The 17,980-nt window shown below is 38.3% G+C and overlaps 2 protein-coding genes and 1 long non-coding RNA gene across 5 annotated transcripts in view; 2 read left to right on the top strand and 1 right to left on the bottom strand.

The window, feature by feature from the left end:
* The window catches only part of micall1b.2 (MICAL like 1b, duplicate 2), a 43,944-nt gene extending 33,968 nt beyond the window's left edge, over positions 1-9,976 (top strand). Inside the window, exon 14 of the mRNA XM_082170040.1 lies at positions 9,428-9,976. Within this exon, the coding sequence (XP_082026166.1) occupies positions 9,428-9,546 (119 nt within the window). The 3' untranslated portion in view covers positions 9,547-9,976. The remainder of the gene's footprint in view (positions 1-9,427) is intronic.
* LOC309503446 overlaps positions 1-17,980 on the bottom strand; it is a 411,057-nt gene that overhangs the window by 18,817 nt on the left and 374,260 nt on the right. The gene's annotated exons all lie outside the window — the stretch shown is intronic.
* LOC309498324 (uncharacterized protein) overlaps positions 11,666-17,980 on the top strand; it is a 46,795-nt gene continuing 40,480 nt past the window's right edge. Inside the window, exons 1-5 of one of the 3 annotated variants that reach the window (XM_082169010.1) lie at positions 11,666-11,913; positions 12,304-12,425; positions 13,352-13,390; positions 13,990-14,028; positions 14,747-15,424. In XM_082169010.1, coding sequence (XP_082025136.1) covers positions 13,387-13,390; positions 13,990-14,028; positions 14,747-15,424 — 721 coding nt within the window. In that variant the 5' untranslated portion in view covers positions 11,666-11,913; positions 12,304-12,425; positions 13,352-13,386. Of the gene's footprint in view, positions 11,914-12,286; positions 12,426-13,351; positions 13,391-13,989; positions 14,029-14,746; positions 15,425-17,980 lie in introns of those variants that run through there. The other 2 variants (XM_082169011.1, XM_082169012.1) reach the window with 2 other exon arrangements.

The following is a 17,980-nucleotide window of genomic DNA, read 5'->3' as shown; positions in this document are numbered from 1 at the left end:
CTGGAGAGTGATTTTGTGGCTCTCTGTGATGGTACCACGAGTCATCGCTCATTGACCAGATCACAGATCACCAGGGGTCTCATTTATAAAACTGTGCGTAGGAACCTTACTAAAAGTGTACGTGCGCCCGAAAGCCAAAAATGGCGTACGCAAAAAAATATTCATACTTATAAAACCGTTCGTACGCCAGAACCTGCGCAGAATTCACTTTATAAATCCCAGTCAACGGAAGATTGTGCGCACATGCGTCTCCACCCCGAAATAACCATATATGGAGCTTACAACGCCTAGTTTTACTATGCAGATTCTCATCTGCATATCATTTGCATATGATTATTCATCCACGTGATAACGTTTAACGGTACAAGACACATTACATTAATAAAAATCATGTAGTTGTCTATCCTTGCCTTGTTTTTGAATACATAAATCAAATAGTGTATAAAATACATTTCAGAGAAAGTTTTTCTCAATCTTTTCCACTGGCCGAATTTTATTTTTAATTGATTTATATTTTTAATGGAAACAGATGCCTTGGGCATTATTTGCACGAAACTTTTTTCTCAGACAATCTGGTAGCCTATAATCATGAGAAGCAATATCTCTGTGGTTAAAACATTAAAACACAGCACGCCACAGGAAAAGTGTTCAAAAACATCGCATCCACAACAAATACTTCTATTGATTGAATTTGAATATAAAAAATGTTGTAACTTCAGTAATGATTTCATGTTTAAGTGTTTAACTCCATTCATTTGAATGGCATATTTAATCTAAATGTTTATATTAGAAGTAAAACATATAGTTTAAATCATTATTTTATTTATTTATTTATACATCAGTTTCACTAAACGGCGCGGACGTTTAAGAAGGGATGGATATTTGCTTCAGGTGACAGGCTTGGTGAGTGAAATTATATTTGTATTATCTTTCTGTATATGTTTAATTTTCTTTAGATTTTCTGTCTAAGTGACCAAAAAGACACTTAACTCCAGCTCACCATCGGTGTCGTGTCGCCAAACTGCTCCATCTCCAAAACGTTCGTACGCATGGGTCAGAGTTTGTGTGCAGGTGCGCACATTTTCCCGTCAAGTTTGTTTTTATAAATCACAACTTATGCGTCGGAAGTGGCGTACGCCTCTTTCAGGGCCTGTTTTGTGCGTACGCAACGGTTATAAATGAGGCCCCTGATCATCAGATCACCTTGTCTATTTGTTCATCTGGCTATTATAAACAAACAAAATCTATAGTTAATGATTTTTAAGGGTCAAGAACCCAACTAAAACAAACACTGATCACCCAAAAAAATTACGGTATTCTTCAGTGATTCTGTTTGTTAACATCAGGTGTCTTCAATAAAGCTCAATCATCACTCAATTATTCACTTAATTCTCTCATTAACTTTAACACTGCTCAAGCCCCTGCCCCTTTTGTCTCAAAATGTATTGTGCCCCTCTATGATAAATGTAAATAATAATAATTATTAAAATGAATATTATAATAAATAACAATACACTTATACACCATTGCCACGAACAATAATAATACAAACAAATCTTAATTTTTTTTTTTTTTTGGCGGAAGCATTTGGCAGAGGTGAAGTGGCAATAGGCAGAGGTTTTTTTTTTTTTTTGCAGCGCCATGTACGCTGGTAACATTATAATACGGAAAAGTTACATTTATCCTACCATGCTACTGTAAAAGTTGCGGCAGCATGTGAGTTATGCTTAACAATCATAAAAGTATAACTCAATTTCAGCCGCATTCTGAGTCTGACAATGTCATTCGTTTTTGTCCAGGCCATAGCAAGTGTATTAGCTAGCTTGGGGAAATACATCTAGTGAAAGGAAATTTTAAGTCCAATTCCAGCACTAAATTGTAAGGAATTTATATCTTTGATTTCATAGTACACTTAACAATAAGGTTCATTTGTTTATTATTCATATTAACTAACATTAACTAATCATGAGCAAAACAAAGGGAGCCAACAATCTCCCTTTTTATTGAACTAAAGGCTCTAAAGTTTAAAGAATTAGTAGAACTAAAAACATTACAGATCATGTACAAAGTAAAAAATCATCAATTGCCAGAAAGTATCCAAGGGTTGTTCACAGAAAGAGAATGCCAACATGACTTAAGGGGAACTTGTATATTCAAAAAGAACCAAGTAAGGACCAATGCAAAATAGCCTACCATTGTATTTCAGTTAAAGGTGTAAATCTATGGAATAGCTGTCATGAGGAACTAAACGTAAGTGGGACACTTAATAAGTTAAAGAAACTATTTTAAAATAAAGCACTGAAACTGTATGAAACCATTTAAAGAATGATAAATGAACAAGCTGCTTTTGTTGTATTTGGATTGTGCAACGGTATTGCATAGGAAATACTAATGTTTTTGTATTCTGATTATATTTGTTTGTCAACATTATAATGATGTTAGACAATAATTATTTTTTCTTTTTTATTAAAATATGAGATGTTTTAAAAAGGTAGGCATTATAAGCAAGAGCTTCAGCCTACACCTGTTTCAGACTGCTGTAAATATGCTGTTTGTTTGCTCAACTGTTGAAATTAAGTTGTCTGTCTGAAAATAAACTAAACTAAAGGCTACTTGTGTAGGCCTATTTGTTAATCTTAAATAATAATAATACAACTTTTAATTGTTTGTTCATGTTTCAGTGCATTAACTAATGTTAATAAATAAAATTTTTGATTTTAATAATGTTTTAGTAAATGCTGAAATTAATATTAACTAAGATTAATAAATGGTGTAGAAGTGCAGTTCATTATTAGTTCATGTTAACAAATTTAACTAATGAAACCTTATTGTAAAGTGTTACTGATTTCATGATAGCTTACACTTTATTGAATACATAGATAGGCCTACAATTTATAACATTAGCATAACAAAACATGAATTCCTCATAATTAACGACTTGATTCTCTGTTTTGTTTGGTAAAGTAAATAATATTTAGTTATATTATCATCATTTCCGAGAGAGGCTCTCTGACTGCTGCTCTCCATCGAGTGAGATATTCCAAATAATTGTGAGGAAGTCATTAAAATATATAAAACACAACAGACAGACGGGAACTGCTTTAAAGGTCCCGTTTTTCATGTGTTTTTTAAGCTTTGATTGTGTTTACAGTGTGCAATATAACATGTGTTCATGTTTCGCGTGTAAAAAAAACAGTGTTTTTCACACAATTTACTTATCTGTATACCGCTGTTTTCACTGTCATAAAAACGGGCTGATGACTTCCTTGTTCTATGAAGTCCCTCCTTCAGAAATACGTAACGAGTTCTGATTGTGCCAGCGGTTCCTGTACGTTGTGATTCGACAGCAGCTTAGCGCACGTTGCCTGGAAAGGTCACGCCTCTTACCATAACGTGCATGCATGCGCTCAGGGAAGGCCAAACAAAGGTAATTTGACTCCGGGTCGGGATGAAAATAACAGCATCTCAACGACATGGCGACTGTAACGTCCGGGTTGAGGAAGAAGACAATGCCAAGCGAAGTGCAAAAATAACATAGGTTTATTAATAAAGAAAGACACGAAACAGTGAGCGTGTGCTCAAACAATAACCGACCAAGACAGACTGAACAGAGAGAACTAAATACAGACACTAATGAACTATAACGAGGTGAGGACAGGTGACACGGATGATGAAGACGATGAACAGGTGAGTAATTGAGGGAGTGAGTTCAGGTGTGGAGACAAGGAGGATTCTGGGAAGTGTAGTGAACAGGATGATGACAGACGGTGAATGTGACATTACTCCCCCCTCCCGCTAGGTGTGACCCGCGCCGTAGAAGGCAGAACACGGGAGGGGGGGTGGGCATCCTGGAGTCTGTGACCGAAGGGTGAACAGAGAGATGACAGACAGGAGACTCCAGGATGGTATCGCCGCCACGGTGGTGCAGGACGAGGAGGTGGCCATGGCGAAGCAGGCCCTTCAGGTGGCCAGGATGGCATTGGGAACCGTGTCGGTGAGGCCTCCACGGTCCCCCCAGAGGACTTAGACCCTGATGGGTCTTCAGCTACTGTTTGTTTCTCTCTGCAGAGATTTACACTCTCTGTCCAAACACAACGTCTGCGAGAGGTCAGCTGGACTTTAGATTCTGTAGCTGAAGATGTTTGAAGATTCACATGTGAGATGATCGAGGAATCTGTTGAGAGAAAGACTCGGAAAAGATTTATTTATCCGAATTGACAATAAACCACCTCAGATCTCAGATTTTTGCTCCATAGAAACTTACTGTACTTACTGTACCTATGATTATTGTACCTGTGATGAATGTTCTGGTTGAATTTGTCCCTCTTGAGAATTGTCCTATTTCTCTTCATCTTCAGGCATTTGAGGTTGCGGAGCGTGAGCTGGGAATTCCTGCTCTGCTGGATCCGGATGAGCTGATGTGTGTGGAAGAGCCGGATCTTCTGTCCATCATCACTTACGTCTCACAGCTCTACTGTGTCTTTAATGGAAAACCTCTGGGTACGGATCATGAGAAACTGTAAACTAATGAAGATCTCACATCTTCATCATGATTCAGTAGAGCTGAAATTGACTGATAATCTCTGGATCTGATCAGATAGTCAGAAGATTCCTGTGAAGGCTGAACTTAGCAGAACCAGAAGACAAGAACAGACTCACACTCAGGTATCTGTCTGTCCCTCTGTCTGTCTGTCCCGCTGTCTGTCTGTCCCGCTGTCTGTCTGTCCCTGTCTGTCTGTCTGTCTCTCTGTCTATATGTCTGTCTGTCTCTGTCTGTCTGTCTGTCTCTCTGTCATTATGTCCCTCTGTCTGTCTGTCCCGCTGTCTGTCTGTCCCTGTCTGTCTGTCTCTCTGTCTATATGTCTGTCTGTCTCTGTCTGTCTGTCTCTCTGTCAGTCTCCCTCTCTCTTTCTGTCCTTCTGTCTGTCTGTCCCTCTGTCTGTCTTTCTGTCTGTCTCCCTCTCTGTCTGTCTGTCTGTCTGTCCCTCTGTGTGTGTGTCTGTCTGTCAGTCTCCCTCTCTGTATGTCTGTCTGTCTGTCTCTGTCCGTCTGTCTGTCTTTCTGTCAGTCTCCCTCTCTCTGTCTGTCCTTCTGTCTGTCTTTCTGTCTGTCTCCCTCTCTGTCTGTCTGTCCCTCTGTGTGTGTGTCTGTCTGTCAGTCTCCCTCTCTGTCTGTCTGTCTGTCCCTCTGTGTGTGTGTGTCTGTCTGTCTGTCTCCCTCTCTGTCTGTCTGTCTGTCTGTCCATCTCCCTGTCTGTCTGTTATTCATCTCTCTGCTCTCATTCTCTCAGTTCTCATCAGATGTGATCAGATCTTCAGATAAAAGTGTCTGTAGTGTCTGTCACACACGTGTTCATCTCATTCAGAGGGTTTTGGTGAAGGGACGCCTGTATCACCGCTCCTGCTTCAGGTAAAACACACTCACTCACTCACTCACTCACTCACACTCACTCACTCACTCACTCACTCACTCACTCACTCACTCACTCACTCACTCACTCACTCACACTCACTCACACACACACGCTCGCGCACGCGCACGCGCACACGCACACGCGCACACACACACACACACACACACACACACACACACACACACACACACACACACACACACACACACACACACACACACACACACACACACACACACACACACACACACACACACACACACACACACACACACACACACACACACACACACAATACAAATGGTGTGTTTCAGATGCAGTCTTCTGTGAAAGACATCGGCAGCAGAGAGCGATGGCAGCGACCGTCACTCTCTGCTGCCGATGTCTTTCACAGAAGACAGAAGACAGTGAGACAGGTTTACTGCAGACTGAGACTTGCAGGTTTACTACAAGAGCCCAACTAAAGCAAACACTGATCACAACAATGGTGACACTTCAAATTAAACAAATATCAACATCTAAACCTCTGTTAATTCTCACTAAGATCATCTGACAGCAATAGTCAAAGTAATTATGTCTAAATGAGACCATAAATGATGCTGAAAATATGTCCACAATGGCCACATCTGAACTAGTTTTAACCTTGTACGAAGGTTCGATGAACGTCTAGATATCGGACGTGCAGAACACATCAAAAAAAGACGTCATGAAAACTTTCATTCTGGCTCCTCAGTGGACGTCTTTTCAACGTCCGACTTTTGTGACAAAGACGTTGAAAAGATGTCTTTTGGACATGATTTTGCTTAGTGGGTAATGCAGCATTAACTTCCCTTTCAGAGTCATGTTATTTCTGTAATGAATTGTGTGTGAGCTGAATCATGTGATCAGACGTCTGACACAGTTTGTGGTTGTGGGTTGTTGTTTTTCTCTTTAAGTTTCAAAACTTCAGTTGCACACAAACCACAAACCTCATCTTCAGTTCCCAGCATGCATCAGGCTGCAGCTTCTGCCCACGGTTTCCCGCTCATCAAGAGGAAGGTGAGACAGAAACTGTGTTTGTTTTGCTGTTGGAGTAAATGATGCTTCATACTGATTATTGTAGAACTACAAACTCACAGTACAAGACAGAGAAATAAGAAAAATACTTTAATTCAGCAGTTCTTTTGTGGTTTCTGTTAGCAAACTGATCAGTTTCTCTATATAACCATATTTAAAATCATTCATTGAGATGTTGTTATATTTTATTTAATAACCAGATTATTTTTGTAATATATATATATATATATATATATATATATATATATATATATATATATATATATATATATTTATTTATTTATTTATTTATTTATTTTTATTTTTTATTTTTATTTTTTTGTGCAGTAATATTACAAAACATATACAAATCTAATGTTCTCTTTTTTTTAAACCTAAACCTTTAGCAAGGACTGCAGCAAAATTGACACAAGCTTATATTTTATATGCAATTTTAGATTTGTTACAAACCTGTAGTGAACGTGAGTGTTTTAATTCAGTTTAATGCACTTTTTTTTTAGATGTAAAACTATGTGAAATATGTCCAAACCTTAAATGATTTTGAAATTAACACACATTAATAATGTACAAATCCAACACAGGATCACAAATACAATATTCCATCTGCTCCATTGTCAAGTCAAGTCAGCTTTATTTATGATTGTTTCAAAGCAGCTTTATAGTGGTAACAGGAAAATAATTCAGTAATGCAAACAGAGTTCAATTCGGCTGTACAGCAGCTCTTAAAGAAAGTAGTGTCATTGATCAGCTGATATTTTTGATTATTTTCAATATTTTAGGTTTGAGTCTTCCTCTGTCTCACCATCAGATGTTTGCGTCTCTGTTCTTCTCTGACTGAAGGACGATTGATTGTGTGTTCAGGTGAGCACACACTCGTGTCAGAGAAGGAGGTGTGTGAGGAGCAGAGGGAGCTGGAGGAGCGTTTGCTGAAGCTGGAGAAGAGAGGAGTGCAGCTTGAGAGAGAGATGAGGAGACGAACGGATGGTGAGAAACATGCTATAATCTCCTCACACAACAACACATGCTAATGCTAACAGACAAACATACAGCAACAGCTAATATAAAGGATGTGTCACTGCTAGTCTTCAATAATCATCAGATCAGCAGGACTGAAGCTTGTGTGTTTGGAGTCAGAGGCGCCTTTGTTTATGAATGATGTGTTTGTTTCAGAGAATCTTCTAGTCGACTGGTTCATTCTGATTCATAAGAAGAACATGTTAGTGCGCACACACACACACACACACACACACACACACACACACACACACACACACACACACACACACACACACACACACACACACACACACACACACACACACACACACACACACACACACACACACACACACACACACACACACACAATATGTATCCAGCAGTTCAGCTTTTTGTCTTGAAGACAAGGTGATTTGACTGATGTCGAATACAGTTTTCAGTTTTGTAAAACTAGCTGTTGCTCTGGACTAGCATGACTTGATGTTGCACAACTTGTACTGGTGGACACCAACAAGGATTTTGCCCATTACTGTAGTGGTCATCTCTCACAGACTGCTGCCATCAGGCCCTCCTTATTGACCATCCATCATTTCCCTTGCCAGAAAAGTCATCCAATACTCCATCATGCTTGCTCCTCATTGAGGTTCTGAGGAGGAAAAGGAGAGGGGAACAGGACTCTGAGTTCTTAAGTCCAGTGGTCCCAGTGTTCCCGAGCCTGGTTTTACCACGTCCAATGGTCCAACAGCCCGTTTTCACAAGTCCAAAGGTGTTCACACATCCAGGTGTCCAATGGCCCCAAGCCCAGTGGTCTAGTTGTTCCAATTCCGGTCCAAGTCCAGTGGTCCCATACTAGGTTGTTTCAGTGTTTCCAAGTCCACTGGTCCCATGTCCAGTGGTTCCAAGTCCAGGAGTCCCAAATGCAGTGGTCCCATGCTTGGTTGTCCCAATTCCACTGGTCCCAAATCCAGTGGTCCCAAGTCCACTGGTTCCAAGTCCAGTAGTCCCAAATCCAGTGGTCCCATGCTTGGTTGTCCCAAGTCCACTGGTCCAAAGTCTATGGGTCCCAAGTCCACTGCTCCCAAGTCCACTGGTTCCAACTCTGGTTCTCCCATGTCTGTTAGTCCCTGTGCTCTCTAGGCTGGCAGTCTCACCTTATTTTGATCAATTTATCATTTAACAATATTGAAATAAAGTTTAAAGTTCAGGGAAGAAGGAGGCAGGAACCTGCAAACGATGAACTGTAATGCTGTAATGCAAAAAATGCCCTAGTCCCTAATGGACGACTGCCACATATAAATATAATAAAGCACAACGTAAATATTCCAGGCCTGGTTCTCTTTCGTCTTACACTGTCACCCCTCCTCCTTTCATCCTTCCGGTGTGTCAAACAGGTGTCGTTCATTAACATTCACTTCACTGGCTTCGCTCCACTCCCACGGCTCTCTGTCCTGCTTCACTCCACAAAGACTTCTTAACTAAAATAATAGTATTATATATAAACTAAAATATATCTTGATTTTTGAAAGTTTAGATAATTTTACTGCAATAAAAAAGGCAGAAAATCACTTTGTCAGTGTATGAAATTAAGTAAGTATAAAGTCTCTGTAGTTTATAGTTTCTGATGAATGTGTGTGATTGTCCAGAACAAGACTGGAGCTCTGATGACAGACAGCGGGAACATCAGCTCATGTCACACCTGCTGTCAATCATCCAGCAGAGGAATGACATCATCAGCAGCCTGGATCTGGACAGACAGAGGTCAGAGGTCACCTGACCCCAGCAGTGTGAGGTCACATGATGATTATGTGTTAATGATGGATGTGTTGTGTTCTTCATCAGGGAAGAGGAGGAGGGCATGATGATGTCTGCTGTGATCCAGAGGACAGGTGAGAAACGGCCCTCATCACTCTCACTGATTCACTTCATCACATTTTACTTTAAGACTTTCTCTCTCTCTAGACCTCCTGGCACAGACGGACAAACAGCTGGACAAATTCAACAGGAAGTTTAAAGGCCTTCAGATGTTCAAGACGTCCAGCTGTAAAACTAAAAACAGCAGCAGAAAGAAAAGCAGCTGAAGGAGAGAAAGAGACTGTAGATCAGGGGTCTCAAACTCAGATCCTGGAGGGCCACTGTCCTCAAACCCCAATCAAGCACACCTGAAACAGCTGATCAAGGTATTCAGGATTATAAGAAACGTCCTGGTAGTTAAAGCTAAACTCTGCAGGATGTTGGTCCCCCAGGAGCTGAGTTTCACACGTGTGCTGTAGATGTGTATTAAGCAGACTGTCTACTAATAGCGCTTTTCCACTACACAGTAGCAGCTCGCCTAGACTCGACTCGCCTTTGTTTGGTTTTCCACTGTGTACCTTTACCTGCTTCCAGGTACTTTTTTTCAAATCACCTCCGGCGAGGTTCTAAGCGAGCTGAGGCGATACTAAAATGTGACGTAAAAAAAAAAAAAAAAAAATGTTACGTGACGTGAAAACACGGCAGACTGCTGATTGGTCATAGAGAATCGTCACTATTCACTGCGTCATCATTGCACGCGCCAGACGGAGTATCCTGAATAACCCCGCCATTTTTAAATAGTTTGGCCAGAGATTGCGTGATATACCCATTACAAATATTTTGGCAACTCGGAAGAATACGCCGTGGTCAAACGAGTAATCACGTAGAAGATTATGTCACGGCAGTTTCCTGCGGCGTCGCTATGACGACCAGGTACTATTGTGGAGGTACTATCTGCAATGGAAAACAGAGCGAAAAGCGAGCCGAGGCGAGTTGAGTTGAGCTGGTACTGGTAATGGAAAAGCGCCATAATACTCTAGTGACAGTTAGTTGAGATGTAGCTGCAAAGTTACTTATAGTTAGTAGAATGCCCAAAGTGGACTATCGAAAAAAGTGTCACCAATACCTTTTGTAACTTTATAAAGATCCATCTATATATTTTATACAGTAAAGAATATGCAGTGTTATTTCACATTTGATTATTTTATTCACATTTCTGTACCTGACAACTACTGCTAAAACTCCTGAAAACACTGTATTTATTTGTCGCCTTTCTTTGTTCTATTGTATTTATTTGTGCTATTTGTAATTTTATTATTTGTTCTTATTATATTACTGACTGCTTACTTGTCTTTAGTAATGTTTTAAATTCACATTAATTAGGCGAGTAGTTTTGCTGTAGCATCAAAATTGTAATAGAGAATTGTGATATTTCACTGATATCTAAACGTGTACCACTGACCCAATCCTCAGCACTGAGCTCTGCTGGAGCTGCTTTAGATATGTGCTGTGCTATTAAATGAAGATAAAATATTATAGAGCAATATAACAAACATTGAAAGTAACAAAAGCTCAAACTTTTTAGCAGGCTTAATTAAGCATGAAAATAACTGAAGGAAATATATATTTCTGAACAAATTAAGCCAACTAATATGATTTAATAATTTTATTACATTTAAAAATGACAAATGCAGCGATAATACAGGTATCGGTATCTGCAAGTACCAAAAATAACATTTTAAATAGAGATATTCACTGGATCAACAACTACACAAGATGATGTTACAGTTGGCATATTCTTTAAGGAAAGGAATGCTTTCCACTGATGCAAATGTACTCTAATGTATACACTGGGGGACAGTTTCTTAATATGGAAAGTGGATTGTTCAATTTTAAACATAAACAACATGCTTTTCTACCTTACAAGGAAGTTGTAAGCCCCTCTTAAGTATATAAGCTCAGTCTTACTCTACTACTTAAGAGAAATATGTAAACGCATAGACCTGGCATGAATACAATATCTTCTCAAGTTTCTCTCCTGACATATAAAGAATAAAGATTTTTCTTGGCAAGATAACTGCTGTCACGTGAATCAAATAATAACGGCGAAAGGCTTAATTCCAAGTCTACACTAGCGATCTCAATCGAGAAGATTGTATTTTCACAGATTCCCAACGTTTGAGCTGCTGCACTTCATAATGCGAAAGAATGCTCGCACACCAGACTGCCATGAACGCGCTCAGGACCGTTTGCCAAGACTGCATTTCAGATAATAATGTTGTGAATCATTTTCAATTTCTTTGTTTCATAAGACCTCAGTGCAAGTATCGTCAGGAGCCACAGGTATTAATTATGTTTTGTCTGTATATTTATTTTGACTCTCAAAGTGACTTGCTTTATGAATCTTTGGGTGAACTACTGTATCTTAACAAGCAGAATAACTGAAGGACAGAGAAACAAAAACAGAAGAAATTGAAGAGGTGAGCAGAAACACAAGAACTATAAATGACTTCCAGACACAGTCTTAGATGAAATCAACTGAAGATAAAAGAATACATTAAATCTGTAGAGATCTCAGCAGAGGAGGATTAAACAACTCCACAAACAGCATTACCAGCTTCACTTATTAATAACCAGATTCAGATATGTTGAAGGTGAGTAGGCCATGATTTATTTTTATTTTATTTATTTTTTCCTCCCATATGCTCAGAAACATTATTAATTCTGATTTTATAAGTCAGATCCGTAATTCAAGTAATTTGTGTTAGTGTCTTGCCACTGTTATTGCTACTAATTTTGAGTTTTACATTGATGCTTGTATTAAATCGGGTAATCCCTTGTTTTATCCCAATATTAAAGTAGCATAATTTTTTATAGACTTTTTTATTCCCATAAGTGCATATGTTGTAAGTAATTGTAAATGATGAGGAGAACTGACAATATAAATGGGGTTGTTTCTTTTGGTCTCTATGGCCTACAGTAGTGGAGACCAGGAATAGTTGCAACATGGGGATGGTTGCAACATGTCATTTTTCTCCAATCAGAAACAAGCTAGAGTGATGACACTCATACTGCACATGCACAGTTAGACCCTCCACCCACCAAGAAGACAATAGACATATTCAACATCTGCTGCTGCATTTATTGAACACAACTTGTTTTGGAGGTATGAAAGTAAATTTTTTCATGAGATATATTTTTGTCATACTGTCCTGACATTTTGTATTAATTAACTAAAACTTACTTAGTTTGAATTATTGTTTTGTTGACTTCTAAGTGACATGGTTAGCATGTGTCAAAGTCAGTGTGTCTAGCAGACACATGATGTTCTGTCATGGCTGATAGGGTTGGGGACGGTTGCAACATGTTATAAATTGCATGTTTAATAAAAGTTTGTTGCATTGCAAATTGTTAAATTCTTCCTGTCTGACACTGAAATATGGAGAGATTGAATAGCATCTGTAACACCTGCACACTGAATCTATGTAGGCCTATGTTCTACACAAACAAACAAAACTCAATAACTGTTATTTGATAAATATGACTAAATAAATAAATAATAGGCTACAATAATATTATTGTAATATATATTACTATAATATTATAGGCCTAAAATAGTTAATATTTTCAGAATTTTATGCTCATTGAGACAAAAAGCTTAAGTTAATTAATTACATTTAAGGTATTTTTAACATGTTGCAACCATCCCTGGGTTGTGTTGCAACCGTCTCCTGGGTCGGGGACAGTTGCAACATCTGACTTCTTCAATTCAAATAAATACTGTGAACGATATATCATCTTTAAATGGTATGGGTAAATTACAGATGCAAGTTTAATATACACATTTGGTTGGTCTAGTCCAAATAGTCTCTGAGTAAGAGAAATGCAAAAAGTGTTGCAACTGTCCCCGGTCTCCCCTACGTGTTCTTAATATTATCATCAAAGTAGCTACGTAATTAATATAATTGATCTGCATACAATATTGCAGTATAAAGTGAAATACATTCAAATAATGTAAACTTTCATTAACGGACTGGTGTTCTCTAACGGATATTTCTCGCGTAAAACCTTCTCTTTCTCTTTCGATTTCAGTCCCGGCTGCCCGTGGCGAAGACATAACGTCCAGGATGGGTGAGAATCAAGTTAGAACATGTAGACCGAAATAGGAGCGAAATTATATTGCTATAGGCTTACTTTCGATTGTCAAAAAAAAAAAAAAAAAAAAAAAAAACACACTGGTTTTAATTTAATGCTTGTTAAGTGCATGTTTGAAATGTAGCGCAATAAAATGTATCGCAATGCAGGAAGTAAAGAATGCATCAGCCTCGAACATACAAACAATAAATTATGCATCTGCTTTGTGATACAGCGGTTCTGGCTAGACAAAAGTAGGCCCTACTAAAATTACATATTACATTTCATAATATTATCTGCTATTATCTTCTCCAGGTGGATTAATGCATAATTTGCTGCTGCACAGTTAGTGTAATCGGATCTAGTGGCAACGATTTTCGTTGAGTTAGTCCACCCTATTTTAATAAATGCATGCAAGAGAACAGGATGAGCGATATAAACGCGCACATACTTATTTTCATTTATGAATCTGAATCACAACAATGTTTTTTTTCGCTGCATCACATTATCTCCATATCTGTACAGAAAAACATGATAATTGTTCTCTCACAGTGATGATATAGCCTAATCAGCAGATCTGATACTGTCATTTTCAGAGGGAAAAAAGTTGCCCCGAGGTGCTGATCGTGCAAACAGTAAGTCAATAAAATTATCGAGAATTCCAGTATTTTTGCAAATGTAGTGTAGGCTCATTGTTCTTGTTTTTTTTGTGTGTTTTTTTTTTGTCTGTAGCCCTAAAATGTGTGTAATGTGAAATTATGTTGTGAATTAATTCTATTCAATGTGTGAAGCCCAGCCAAATCTTTTCTCAGTTCATATTCAGTGGTTTTAAGTGACAATTGTACTTTGAAAGTGTGAGACATGTGTATTCTGCAGCTGTGCAATACAACAACAACAAAAAAGAATATATATTAGAAAATATAGAGAGGGGAAAATAATTCATGAGAAGAGAGGTAGTTTGCTGTATAAATATATTAGTATGTTTGGTGCAGTATGTTTGCAGAATATGTAAGTTAAGTAAACATTACTATTGCTGTAAACATTAGGCATGTGCAGGGTGAACAACAGTGCAAAACACTACAAAAAACAGATGGGGCAAGAGCACAAAGTTGCATTATGGATTTAAGGAAAGTAAATAGTGGTGTTCAGCAGTAGTGTAAAAAAAAACAAAAAAAAAACAAACATATATATATATTTATATGTATATATATATATATATATATATATATATATATATATATATATATATATATATATATATATTATAAAACCAGAATATTAAGTCTGCATTCTGATCAAATCAGATAAGTCTCTTATTTGAGATTTTATAATTATCGTTCTTTTTTCCCCCAGTGTGTGATCTGAGGATTGTTCTTCTGGGAAAGAATGGATCAAAAAACAGTCAAGTTAGAAACTCAATCCTGGAAATTGATCTGCATGAGTATGAAATATCTACAGATGCACAGCAGCCCTGTTCCATAATCAGTGGAATACTGAAGGACAGACATATCACTGTAATTAACACTCTTCATCTGCTGAATCCAAACATCTCAGATCATCAGATCACACACACAGTGAGAGAGTGTGTGTCTCTGTCTGCTCCAGGACCTCATGCCTTCATACTCGTACTGCAGCATGAAAACTTCACTGAAGAGGACATGAGAAGAGTGAAATATGTGCTGAAACAATTCAGTGAAGAAGCATTTAAGCGTACCATCATCCTCACAACTGATAATGAGGCAAGATCATACTGGTTTATGGTGAAAAAGAATACAGCTGTTCATCAGTTAATAGAGGAGTGTGGAGGAGGACATCTGCAGCTCGATGAAGAATGGCAATCAGAAATATTCAAGAGGGTTGATATGATACAAGAGAAAAGCAAGGAAAAATATCTCAGATGTGTGATATATGAAGATGTTAAAGGAACTTCTGTAGGAGCAGAGCAGACCAGAGCAGAGGAAGGAAACGAAAAGAGCTCTCACCACAAACCCCATAAAAAAGCAGAAGAGAGGCAGAAAAACAAAAATGAAGGTACTGTTCAAAGTCTTTTTGAACAAGTTTTCACATTTGAGCTTCAAATTATCTTTTTACAATTTAACTAAATTCATATACATTTTCATTTTAAAAAGCTTCCAGACAAGTCTATGCGCATAACTTTTTTTATTCAGCTCGACTATCAGTCGGTTTCTATATTCTAAGCATTAATATCATAATTATATTATTATTAGTCGATATTGTGATGTGTCGCATCATACACTGCTGCAGTTTACACTGTTCTCTAAATGTTTGGAAAGGCTTTAGATAAAGTGAGGTTTTGGACAATATCAGCATATATTCTTCTCATCTTGAGTTGTGATGAACTGTTGCTTTTCCACTTTCATGCCAGTGTGAGCCAGGGCTTTAAACGGGCCGTGCCGGGCTAGCCTCGGATGTGTAGCACCGAGCCCAAAACCACGCTGCAAGTATCAATGTTTTACCACAGTTTAACAATAATAAGTGATACATTGCTAATGATAATTAATTTGTGTCAAGATTGCACATTAGTCACACAGAAATAAAGTGGTATTATAACGTTATTTCACAAAAGAAAGAAGACACATTAATTTAGTAGGCTACTTATTCAGTCGCGTCTATTTCTGTTTATTTGTAGTCACAGGACAATATGGTTTACATCGCATTTAAAAAGACTGAACATTTTTACAAATTTATATTTCACAAAAATAGCCCTCTCCTGGTGGCCAAGAGGGAAACTAAATCAGAGAATAGACGAAAGGATCTCATTTGAGGCACTCGAGTCTTGATGAGTGAGTGCTGGGTTGCCTTGACAACAGGGGCTGCAATCCGGCAGCTCGATGGTACACGACTCGCTGAGCAGCGAGTGTCAATCAGGCCTACGGCTGTGCATTTACACACAAGCGGTGGCTGGCCAACTGCAGAAAGAAGAGTCAACCAGCATGCCGACATGGTCATGTTCTCATGTGACAACATGAACAAAGAAAGATAATGCAACGAATAATGCAACAAGATTAAAATAATGCAACAAAGTTTGTTTTGGTTGAATAGCAGATTTAGAAGAAAATAGTATCATAGTCCAACCTCCTTCTTAACCTGTTAGCATGAACCTATAGTATGAGGCCCTTATGTTAGGTTTAACTATGGTGACCATGCGTCCTCTTTTTCCCGGACATGTCCTGTAAGACTGGAAAAACTGTAAGAGAGGGCAACTGTCTGAGAGAACAAAGGGAATTAACATTTGAAATAACTCTTGTGCATCATTCGAGACGCAAGTCTCACCTCAGAATCATCCTAATCTACATCTCTTCCCCATTCCTTCTCTCTCATGCTGAGATCCCCAAAATTCACCCAAAAATCTATATGGTTTAATATGAAAATTATCATACAGTATTACACATGTTTGGTATAATTTGAAATGTCTCAGTGCGACTGGTACAAAGCTCTCATTCCCAAATAAGTCAAACAAAAGGTAATAGGGTATTTAAGAGTTTAGAGATAACTGGCACACAGAGGAGGGTGGGTCTCCAAGCAAATGGCATCCTGCTCCCAAAAGGTGTAAACTCTGACAGCAAATTCCCATTGTTAGCAAATGTTTCTATGTGAAAGAAGTTTCTGTCTATATAAAGAAATGCAGCAAGAGGATAGGCGTGATTTGTAACTCAAATTAGCCTGTGATGCTGAGAGTGGCCGAGACACTCTGTATCATGTATTTTCTAAAGTCAGGTTTGCATCTTTTCTCTTTATTCCAGAGCATTTGATGTTTTGTATTTATTAACTTTGAACTAATTATGAATCTGGCATGATACATTCACCTGACATAACAAATTGTTACATTTGATTTTATTCCGACTGACTCTGAAATTGTTTTCCCAGGTAGATTAAAGCATTCGTATGTTACAGCAAATTTTGCGTCAGATTAGTGACGCTGACGACTAATATTGGCACTAATTCAAGTGTACTTGGCTTGCAAAGACAAGAAGTGAATTTCTATTTAGGGCAGCAAACGTGCTGTTTGACCAACCTAAATCTGGGTGTGTCTTACCTTTGTTTTAATTAAATGTTACTTTAGATAAGTGTATGTGGGAAATCACGGCATGGCCCATCCAAAGCTATAAAGTTGGTTGACTTATCTGTAGTAGTGGCCATACCTCTACTGAAGTAAACGTTGCGTTAAATTCAAGTGTATGCAATTCCATGGGAATGGAATGACCAAAACTGATGAGCTTGTGAACCTGAGAAACCGTGTTTAAACAGAAGGCGTGAGGACCTCAGAGCGACATAGTTTCCTAATATAAACTGGTAAAATATAATTAAAGAGTTAAATAGAACAATCAAATGTATTGCTAAACTATTATTTCACGAGTTCACACTTACACACAATTAGAGTGAGTAAAGTTTAATGTGTATTTGGTGTGCTGTCTGGGGGAGGGCTCAAAGCTCAGAGTTCGGCCCGAACCCAGAGTACTCCCCCCCGTATGTAAATTTTAATGACTAGAAGTGTGGAGAAGGGGTGGTGGAGGGATGCTGCTAAACTGTGAATGGATTGAGGTGAGACTGCTGTATATATATATA

Source organism: Leuciscus leuciscus (assembly GCF_965113295.1).
Source record: "Leuciscus leuciscus genome assembly, chromosome: 1".
In the NCBI taxonomy this organism is placed as follows: Eukaryota; Metazoa; Chordata; class Actinopteri; order Cypriniformes; family Leuciscidae; genus Leuciscus; species Leuciscus leuciscus.
The sequence above is the reverse complement of the archived record's forward strand: the minus strand, read 5'-3'. Positions and strand labels throughout refer to the sequence as shown.